Source organism: Pteronotus mesoamericanus, unplaced genomic scaffold (assembly GCF_021234165.1).
Source record: "Pteronotus mesoamericanus isolate MK-2021 breed Mesoamerican mustached bat unplaced genomic scaffold, CSHL_Meso_final contig_101, whole genome shotgun sequence".
Taxonomy (NCBI): domain Eukaryota; kingdom Metazoa; phylum Chordata; class Mammalia; order Chiroptera; family Mormoopidae; genus Pteronotus; species Pteronotus mesoamericanus.
This window is the reverse complement of record NW_026555001.1, coordinates 11,393,813-11,405,161: the sequence shown is the minus strand read 5'-3', so window position 1 is coordinate 11,405,161 and position 11,349 is coordinate 11,393,813. Positions and strand designations below refer to the sequence as shown.

The window sequence follows — 11,349 nt, the reverse complement described above, 5'->3', positions numbered from 1 at the left end:
TTGGAGTCCAGGTCATACTTCATAAACTAGGACAATTAGAGGAATAGAGAGGAAGAGACAGTGGACAGAACTTGGGGAAATACAAGTTTGTTGGTATGAGTGTAACTTAAGTATGTTCACAGACTGAGGAGTGAGTGGGGGAAGAGTAGTGTGAAGGCCTTGGAGAAGGGTGCGCCAGAGGCCAGCAGACCTAGGATGGCCTAGGTCCAGGAGTGCGTGCAGGGAATATGAAGACACTTGGAAATGGTAAAGCTAATTGTTTAAAAACTGGAGGCGATATCTTAAAGAAAAGTGCAAAAACAAGCCACTTAGATACTGTTCTCACATTAAGACCAGAACCTCCACCCTGACTGGGTGGCTCAGTTGATGAGAGTTGTTCCAATACGCCAAGGCTGCAGGTTTGATCCCCGGTGAGAGAACACAAAAGAATTAATCAATGAATGCCTAAGTAGGACAGCAAATCAATGTCCGTCTGTCTTTCTCAAATCAATAGTAATAATAAAAACCCAGTATCCAAAGTAGGACAAATGTAGAAGTTGCAAAATATTAGAAAATATTGTAAACTTTGATGTCCTATAATTTGGATTATGTAGATTAAGGTGGGTTAGATGAGATGTTCCAATTAGTGTGTCTTAAACTGGTGAAGGGCCAAGGTTTTTGGTTACCCCTTTTATGTAGTACTTTGTAAAATACAATTAAAATGTTGCAGCAGTTACATTGTTTACCAATTTCTGTTCTTAGCCCATTGCTGATTGGTAGTCTGTGGACCACGATTTGAGCAGCACTTTGTTAAACAACTCAAGTGAGTGTTGCTTCCCAAACTAAAGCTGATTATTTAATAGACAGACTTCTACGGTTGCATGTTTTTCAGCAGACTTTATACTTTTCCACAATTAAAAGTTAACACTCGGTATGTCCTTCTGTAGGTGCCAGAATAGTACCAACTTGCTGAAACTCAAGCTTTAAATCTTGGGAGGCTGGTTAGGTCAAGATTCCACGATGGAAACAGACATGCCCACTGGGTCAACCCAGACAAGGACAGACCCAAATGTAGACCTTGTGGCGCTAGAAAGACAGAGCTGAGCAGGCAGTCCCAGGGTACAAGAGGACTGGAAGGAGGAGCCTGGCTCAAGGCCTGCACTGGTGCTTCAGTCTTGGCACGATGATCAGAGCATGGCAGGGCCTCGGGTTCATTTGGTTTTAGTAATGTAGAGGGCTTTTAAAAATTATTTACAATAGTTACACTCTTAGTTTTCCTCCTGAACTTGAGGCTCCTTCCGAACTTCAGCAATTTTTCTCCTACATAAGGGAAATGCCCTCCCCATGCCGTAAGTGTAGTTTTGTGTCAGTATGTCTGTGGCTCTGATGTTACCTTGAAGTGGCTTTCTTCTTGATGCATAAAAGCACAGGTCACCTCGATCACATGGACCAGTTGGCTAGAGAGGTGTCTTCAGACCCCAAACAAATTGAGGACAGGAAGGGAGATTGGAAGGGGGAATTCTTCATTTTTGTTGCAAACTGTAAAAAGATCAGGTCACATGGAAGTCGGCCCATAGCTAAGAGGCAAGATACAAATGGAGATGCATATGCCATATGTCTAAATATTTAGGTTAGTAACCAAAGTATGATGTGACAAATGTCCTATAATATCCAACTCTGAAAAATGTACCTTCATAACAAAAAATAAAATGTGTTAAACTATGTTTTTTAATAGGAATTCTAGGCATCAAAATAATTAAAATAATTTAGTTATTGGCCATGTTGAAGTATTCTATTGATTGGCCAGTATTGTTTGGATAAGTAATGAAATGAAGACATGCATAACATTATTATATATTTCAAAAAAATTATCTTGACTTTGTTTCTTCAAGGGAATACTTGCATTAATTCCTAGGGTTGCTGTAACAAATTACCAAAAACTCAGCGGCTTAAAATAACATTTATTTACAGTTCTGGAGACCAAAAATCCGAAATCAAGGTGTTGGCGGGGCTACAATCCCTCTGAAGGCTTTAGGGGAGAATCTGTTTTCTACTTCTTTCAGCTTCTGGTGGCTGCTGGCATCCCTTAGCTTGTGGATGCATCATTCCAACCTCTGCCACCATCTTCACATATTCTCTTGTGTGTGGATGTGAATCACTACTGGGAAATAACAATTATGCAAGAATCTCTTGCATTCATGCTGAGAGAGAGCGTCTGCAACTCCCATCCTTCCTGTATTTCTAATTCATCAGCATCTGTTTCCCACATTACCTGCAGCACAACCCACAAAGCTTTTACAGCATTTGGACTCAGGAGCGTGTTGTTTCAAGGACATAGGTAAGTTGTGGAGATACCTTTCCTCTATAGCTTGAACCCTGTAAATAAAGAGAGCAGCTGTTCAAGTCACCCTGTGTCATTGGATGTTAAGTGACAGGAACCGCCAGGTATTCTTTGATTTATTGGTATATGGAGGTCTTTAAAGCACACTGCTCAGGGCAGATTCTAAACATCCATGGATCAAGCGCAGATTGTGTGAGCCTTAGTGGCATTGTCCCTGACAAACACCATAATTCCACTTAAATGTGGAATGAACAAACAAAACAGAAACAGACTCACAGCTTCAGAGAACAGACTTGTGGTTGCCAGAAGGGAGGGGGTGAGGGACTGGGTGGCAAAGGTGAAGGGATTGAGAAGTACAGACTGGTAGTTACAGAACAGTCATTGGGGATGTAAAGCACAGCTCAGGAAATAGTCAATAATATTGTAATAACTGTGTATGGTGCCAGTTGGAAATATCGCAGGGAACACTTTGTAAAGTATATGATTGGTATGTTGTACACCTGGAACTAATACAAAGTAATGTTGAATGTAAACTGTAACTGAAAATACAAATTAAAACAAAAATTGTTTTGCTTCCTTCTTGAACCGGTGTCCTGGGCTTTCAGAAATGCATTGCTCTTAATTACTACACAAATCCTGTGTGGTCAGGGTTACCCTGCAGCTTTTTCCCGACAGCATATGGCATATTCACAGTGCGGGCTGCAAGCCCACAGAGACGCAGTCCCGCCTGCCACGTCCCGACTCCCAGAACTTGGTTTTCACCTAGAGTGCTACTGTGAAGATTAAAGGCGCCCTTTGCTCACGGCAGGCACGCAGGGTGGCAGGTTCCTGCAGTGTTCAGTCTATCCTCAAAAAACTTCCCTCCATCAGCGGCCGAGCCAGCTGTTCCACTCGGTCATAACTTACGTTATGTTCTGGCGGCGTCAAAAACAGGTAGATACTTTACTTACATTTTAATTCATTCAAAGAATAAGGACTTTCTCTGCTGCGGGGTTCTTAACCTGGGGTTCACGGACTCCACTGCACAGGGTCTCTGATTTATTTAAATGGTACCCAAATATTGGTAGGCAGGGCCCACGTGCATTTTGAGAAAAGGATTACTACGTCTTTCATCAGGTACTTAGGAGGGTTCAGGCCGCAAAAGGTTTAGGAATCAAAGCGGTAAACCTTCCAAAGCAGCCGTGGTCGGGCAAGATCTCTGCTAGGAGAAGCATTGTAACGGGAACCTACCGTGAGTTTACCTAAGGACTCCACGCCTCTACGTATTTACTACCCGCCGCAGCCGCGCCTTGGGGCGGGGGCTGAGACAGACCACGCCCCAACCCCGCCCATTCCCCGCTGGGGCGGGGCATCTTCACTGGGCTTGTTCAGTATCACCGACTTGGGTTGGTTTTCTAGGCGGAAGCCGATGCGGAGTCCGTATGTTTTTCCCAGGATGCCCCGGGCTTCTGTCATGGCGGCCCCCTTGGGCTGGTATCAGCACATGGGGTTCTAGAGTTCTGGGTATATCCACAGGAATTATCGCTGATAGACTTCGGCGTCTCTGGACCCTCCTCCTTTCACTTTCTTTTGAGATTCCTCTGTGATCCTTCTGGGGACCCATTTTGGCTGGGGTGATGTCGAGGGGGATGTGGACCCCGGAGCTGGCAGTTTTGAGGGGCTTCACCACTGAGGCTGAGCGGCAGCAATGGAAGCAGGAGGGAGTCGCTGGCTCAGGTGAGAGAGGCGCACTTGCTAGGGACTGCGGCTAGCGTAGGGACTGTGAGGAGAAGGGGTGGCGACGGCCGTGTTTTCATCTCTGCTTGTTTTATTTGTCCCTACCAAAAGCTGGCTGGTTTCTTAAGGCTCTGTCAGGGTAGCCTCCTGACATGGTGGGCGTGGTCCTCAGGCGTGGTCCTCAGGCTCGGCTCTAGTCTTTACCCTAAACTTCTCACGGCCCAGGATCAGAAATAATAACAATGGCAATAGCAGTTACTTTTTAAAACATTTATTTAGCCGTTTAATCCTTATAATAGACACCTAAGGTAGATGCTAGTTTTCATTCCAATGTGCAGATAAAGACATTTAACTACTGACTGGTTAAGTAATTTATTTAAAGTCGCACAGCTGTTAAGCATAAAAGCTTAAACGAGGCAGGACAGATGTAATTCTTGTGAGCAGTGCACTTTTACCGGCGAGATAAAGAATTAAAAGGCACATCTGATTGTGGAAATTAGCCTGGACTCAGAAGAGAAGCAACATTTAGGACAGTATGTAAGTGCTGTGTGTGTACACAGTAGGAGCCTCAGGATAGGTAGTTTCTGAAGCCTGGTGGTCTGGAAAAGTGTCCTGGAAGAAGTCACACTTGAGCTCATTTCTGTCCTCCACCCCGCTCTCCATTTTTTATTTATTCATTTTTAGAGAGAGAGGAAAGGAGGGAGAAGAGAGGGAAGAAATATTACTGTGAGAGAGAAACATCGATCAGATTGCCTCTCGAAAGTGCCTAGACCCGGGACCTAACTTCAACCCAGGAATGTACCCTGACCAGGAATCAGCCAGCGACCTTTTGCTTTGAGGGGCGATACTCCTGAGCGATACCGGTCACGGCTGACGTCTGATTAAAGGATAAGACTGACAAGTGGAGAACTGTTCAGCAGGAGAAATCACAATTATAAAAGTGTGGGGGCAGACATGTGCATGAGATACTAGAGGAACAATGAGTGAACCAGCTTTTCATCAGGGAGTGTAGTGGGGGTAGGAAGAGCCAGGCTGTGAAATGTCTAGATCTCTGACTATGGAAAATTTTCTGTTGCCATTAGCAATCTTTCTGGATTTCCAACAGAAGGGTGAGAGTACTTACTAATGAAAAATATTATTCCTGGGTCTGTCTCCTTCTTTACTGGTCATCATGTGGATGAGCTGCTAATTCTAGAAGTGATGTCTGTAGAATGATTGGAGTTTGTTCAGTGCTTTTTAGTTAATGTATAGCAAGCATTCTAAATATGTATTTTTTTTACATACTAAAAAGGTAGGTTTATCTAATAGTGTTATCCTATACCGTATGAAAAAACTTCTTTTGGATTATGGGACTAATTTTTTTATATTACAGAGAGTGGATCTTTCCTACAATTGCTGCTAGAAGGAAACTATGAGACCATATTCTTAAATTCATTGACTCAAAATATTTTTAATTCAACAAAGATGGCTGAAGAAAAGATTGACAGCTACCTAGAGAAGCAGATATTAACATTCCTGGATTTCTCACCAGATTTGGACAAAACCCAAAGGTAGAATTTTATTTGAAGTTTTCATAGAAAAATAGCCTCTTAATACATTTAATAGAGCTTTGACAGCGTAAGGCACTGATTTTAGCAGTTATTGAAAAATCTGGCTTAACATTTAGTCAGGACTCATAATGTTCCAAGTAACCTACATAACAACTTCTGTCCAGGTGATCATCAGAATGAAAAAGCAAAGTTGTTTAGGATATAAGGGTTTTGTATATTAAACTGGCTTAATGGTAACAGCTAACCCACTAAGCTTCCAAATACTTAAGTCTGAGAGGTTTTAGCCAAAGGCAACACTTGAGACCTTATTTCCTTTGAGCTGGAAAGCATACCCTGTCCATCTTTGTGTTCCTAGACTGCTGAGTGACACTTGTAACCACTTTTATTATGTTTTAGATTGTTAACTTTCTAGAGATCAGAAAGCATATGCGTCTATTATGGAACCCTTGTTTTGACTTCTTCCACTAAAGTTTATATACTTTTATAGGATTAGGTATAATAGTTACACAGCAGTGAAACCTAAATTTTACTGTTGTAAATTTGTTAATATACCTCTTTCTTTCCTTTACTATCTTGGCATTTATATCAAGTTTTAATTTTCTTTAAAATGCATGCATTTTTTTTTACCATTATTTCTAGAGAATGGCTTTGTTTAGTTCTTCACAAAAAAAAAAAAAAAAAAAAATCCCCAACTACTGTACTAGATGCTCACATTGTGAATAGGAATAAGACATAATTTGTATCCATTAGGAGTTAAAAGAATGTTATCAGAGGCATTTTATTTTATTTTAAAGATTAGTGTCACTCCTTTTCATTTTTCTCGTTTAGTAGTAGTTTACATTCCTGCAGTGTCAGTCCTGGCTGTTGTCATGCTGTCTGAAGTGTGTGTGTTATCACAGAAACTGGCTTTGCGGTGTACATTGAAACACACATGTACGCACAAATGGGTCATTCACTGGCAAAGCAGAATTCCAGCTTGTCACATAGAGCTGAGAAGAGGTATTTTAGTTGCTCCATTTTGAGGAATTTGAAAATCAAACTATGTTTGCCTTAAGGAGTTTTTTAAAAGATTTTATTTATTTATTTTTAGAGAGGGAAGGGAGGGAGAAAGAGAGGGGAAGAAATATTAATGTGTGGTTGCCTCTCCCACACCCCACACTGGTGACCTGGCCTGCAACCCAGGCCTGTGCCCTGACTGGGACCTGAACTGGCCACCCTTTGGTTTGCAGGCCGGCACTCAATGCAGTGAGCCACACCTGCCAGGGCAATTTCATTTATTTTTAAAGGGAGGTAGAAAGAGAGGGGGAGAAATATCAATGTGAAAGAGAAACATGGATTGGTTGCCTCTCATATGCACCCTTATTGGGGACTGAACCTGCAACCCAGGCAGATACCTGGACTGGGAATCCAACCGACGACCTTTTGTTTTGCTGGACGAAGCCCGCCAGCTGAGCCACACAGGTCAGGGCTCGCTTTAAAGACTTTGGTTTTTCTTTGTATTAAGGCTTTAAGATCTTGCTACATGCCTATTTTCCCCAGGTTTCCAAACTTCTAACACAAAAGGCCCTTTGCTCACCTGTTTCACCTGTTTTCTCTGGTGCTGCTTTTTTCTTTGCTGTCAGTTATGCTGCATGTAGCACTTTCTATTCTGGCTACCATAGGCTTGTATGATTGATTTTCTTCTTTTTTTCTTAAAGAATCTTTTGAGGTAGGGCCTAGGAGACATAGGGAGAAGAAAGCTTTTGTTTTCAGCATGAAACGTCAAGATTCTCTAGCTATTACTTGGTAGAGTTGAATCCCCATCTATTTTTTCTTACTCCTGGAGTTAGCAAATTATGACGAAAGTGTTGGAAAAAAGAAACCTGTGTGACCCACAAAGCCAAAAATGTTTCATATCTTCCTGTACAGAAAAAGTTTACACATCCCATGGCTTAAGCCATAGCAGGATGGAAAAAAACTAGGTTCAAGTGAAATTTCTAGGGGACTTTTTGTTCCAGCACGTGGTAGCACAGGATTAGTAAAATGTTGTCTAAAACCAACTTTTTGTTGTCAGTTTTCTTTTGTATAAAATTAGTTTAACCTATGTCTTGTGGCAATGTCAGAGCTGTTAGAGAGAACGCAGGGAAAGTACTAGTGCCCGATCAGGATCTGAGCCAGTGCTGTTCACAGGAACTTCGTGTGACGGTGGAGGTGTTTGTATCTCTGCTGTCCAGCATGGTGGCCCCTAGTCTCATCTGACTCTTGAGCACTTAAAATGTGGACAGTGTGACTGAGGGACTGAATTTGACATTTTGTTTAATTCTAAGTAATTTAAATTTAAAAGCACCATATATGGCTCATGATTACAGTATTGAACATTGCAGACCTCAATTGTTTAGGTTGCAAGACATTTTTTTTTGTAATACTCTCGGATAATCTTAATAAATGTTGGTTGATGTCTTATATTTTTCTTAATAAAACTGAAATGAAGTAGTTTGTCGGTGGTTATAAAGTGATAGTGGTTCACATTTATTTCTCTAACTATGCTTATATGCAGGCAACAGCTGATATTCCTGATTGGTGTGAGCAGTTTGCAACTCTTTGTTCAGAGTAACTGGACGGGGCCTCCTGGTGATTTACACCCTCAGGAGTTTTTGCCGTCTGTTTTGTTCCAGCAATTCGGTGAGGTATGCTTCTTGGAAATGTCTTATGTAGTTATTATTGTGTTATTTATTCTTCAGGAACTGGTCTTTATACAATGGATTTATTAGTTGGTAGGAATGAAGCATGATTTTATAGCTTGTATAAAACTTACCCAAAATGCTTGTTCCTCTATCAGATTTTTACATATTTCCAGAATTTTCATCGCCAGTCCCAGACTCCTCCTCAGGCGTCCCCATTTTCTGGAGCTCTGTGAGCTACTCTCGTTTAACTTTTTTTTTTTTTTTTTTTTAAATTTATTGATTTTAGAAAGAGAGAAGGAGGGAAGGAGAGAGAAGCATCAACTTGTTCTTCCACTTGTTTATGGATTCATTGGTTGATTCTTGTCTGTGCCCTGACCAGAGATTGAGCCCTTAACTTTGGCGTATCAGGATGATGCTCTGCTCAACTGAGCTACCCGGCCAGGGCCGAGCTGTTCTTTTCTTAAAGCACAGGCAGCTGCCCCAGTTATTCATATATACGTGGATGCATATGTTACTGTAGTTACATAAAGATCTTTTCTGGAAAAGTAGCAAATTTGGAAATCTGTTGCAGGTAACTTTGCTGCAACCCTTAGGAACAGGTCCCAGGGGTGATTCCCTTTATATTATAAATACTTTCTTGAGTGCCTGGCACAGAAGTCTCCCTGGTGATAACGATTATTATTATCTGTATGCGAAGGTAATATTATTGACCTGCACCAGACGTCATCAGTGGAACCTGCAGTTTGAATTCCTCAGGAGTTTTTGAGCTCATACGCCTGGGGCTTGGTGGATATGACATGCTCTCAAAAGAAGTGTGGTAACTTTGGTGTTTCCGGCCACCTCAGAGATCTTGAATGTAATGATTAACACTCAGCCTGGAAAAAGGGTCCCTAACCCCCAAAGTTTATGCAGCAAAAGGGGCCTGTTTACTGTTACCCGGTTTCTCAGAATTAGAAATAGCAAGTGAAATGAATAAAGTTGTTAGAGATAAATGTTAATAGTTTGATGGTGAGGTGGAAAGAGAAGTGCAGAAGCAAGCCATCATCTGAGAATCATTATAATTCGCACTGTGTGTGTCGGTTTACTGGGTCCCTGGATTACATTGCAGCAGAATAGCTGAAATATAGTGCTGATGCTAAAACATCATTGAAAGGTTAAATAGTCTTCTGTATGTTATGTCTAAGAAGGGAATACAGTCTACACTTTACAAAGATTTTCATCCAAAATGGTTAAAATAAAATCCCAAAGTTTATGTCATTTAAAGAGATATGCTCCAATTATGTAGAAATTATACAGAGCATGTCATTCCCTTCCTTATATTGTATGAAACAGTTTCTGGTTTCTATGGCCCTATAGTGTAGATTAGAAATCCATCCAACAGTCAGTGGCATAATATTTACTGAGTACTGATGTGTGGTTCAAATGGTACTTAATTCACGTGTGTTGTCCAGTAATCTGAGGTATTATATATATGAGGGGACTGAAGCTCAAAGCGGTGAGAGAAGCTTGTCACAAATCTGATAGCTGGGAGATTGGAATCCATATTTTCTGGGTCCAAGGCCAGCACTCTTTCTGTTGCACTAGTATAGAAGCCCCATTAACATCAGGTAACATTTCACAGCAGTACAGCAATGGGTTACATGAGAGATTCAGACTATAAGAAATACCTAAATTGATGAAGAGGTATGTGGAGTGTGAACTCTTTCAGAAAAGACCTTTTAGTTGGGAGTGGACCTCGAGTAAGAACCCGCAGGGCGATGAGGAAATGGAGAGGTAGAGAAGAGGAAGAAATACCAGTACATTCTAGCAACCGTAAAAGCAGACATTTAGAGGGGAGAAGAGAGTGACGCTTGTGGGAAAGGGATGTGTTGAGCCTGTTGGAGTCGCAGTAAAAGGTCAGACTTGATGGGATTCAGGCCGGATTGTAGGAAACTGACTGAGATCTTGGTTTTTACTAGAACTACTTCATACATTTTTTAAAAAAGCATATAAAATGTGTACAGTTTAAATAATAAAATCCCTTGTTCCCACCGCCTTGCTTGAGAGAACAGAGCCAGGTCCGCAGACTAGAGCTTCCCGACAGCCGTTCCCCCACCATTGTGGTGCGTGCGGGCCGGGCTGTTGAGTGCCTTCCAGCAGGCCGCTCCTGGTTTAGCAGCCCCTGTAGTTTGTGTAGTGGGCCCGACTGATCTATCATCGTCTCCACTGCTCCGACCTGGACAAGCTCGAGCACTGCTGCCGAGAGGGTCCCCTGTGTGTGCTTCCTGACAGCACCCCGCCGTGCCCGATGTAGGCCCCACCCTGCTCATGACCCACTTGGGAATCATTCCAGTACTTTTCTCCATGGTTTTAGCACCTTTGTATGTATCCCTAGAATACATAGTGCTTAGTTTTGCTAGTTTTTGAACGTTATTTAAATGAGACACACTGTATTCTTTTGTGATTTGCTTTGCTCAATGGTATATTGTTGAAATTATACCATTATTTACTGTTGTGTATTTTTCCAGTTGTATGACTATACCATAATTCATATATCTGTTCTACTCTTGATGGCCATGTGGGTCATTTCCATTTTTTGCAATACATATTATGTACAATGCCATTAGGATGACATCTTCTGAAAATCATTTGGAAGCATTTCGTAGCACAGTGTCCTTAAGAAATGATAGTGCTTGTTTGGTGCAGCGCACTAAATGGAGGAAGTTGTTTTCACTGGCCCCAGGTTATGGTCGGGCACGCTGAGTGCTGAGGGGATCAATATTCCCGCACCTGTGACCTCTTCCCGGCACCGGTTAGTTACACGTGTGAGTAGAGTTTCTTGCCCAAGGGTGTATGCATGTTCAACATTCCTTGTTAATGCCAGGTTGTTTTTAAAAGGATTGTACAATTTATCCTCTTTACCAACAATCTGAGGAATGGGAAGATAGAGGGAGTTGAAGTTTTTAAACTGGGCTGTTTTTTCTAGTTGTCATTTTCCCGTGCTGATTCATCTTATTCTTTTTATAAAAGTTTAATGGTTTTATTTTATTTTTAAATTTTATTAAATTTTTTGGTGCAACATTGGTTATTAAAATTATATAAATTTCAGGTGTACGATTCT

General features: G+C 41.5%; 1 protein-coding gene across 1 annotated transcript in view; it reads left to right on the top strand.

The window, feature by feature from the left end:
* The first annotated feature begins 3,731 nt into the window (after positions 1-3,731).
* The window catches only part of TTC27 (tetratricopeptide repeat domain 27), a 142,209-nt gene continuing 134,591 nt past the window's right edge, over positions 3,732-11,349 (top strand). The window contains exons 1-3 of the mRNA XM_054568042.1: positions 3,732-4,036; positions 5,409-5,586; positions 8,123-8,252. Of these exons, the coding sequence (XP_054424017.1) occupies positions 3,937-4,036; positions 5,409-5,586; positions 8,123-8,252 (408 nt within the window). The 5' untranslated portion in view covers positions 3,732-3,936. The remainder of the gene's footprint in view (positions 4,037-5,408; positions 5,587-8,122; positions 8,253-11,349) is intronic.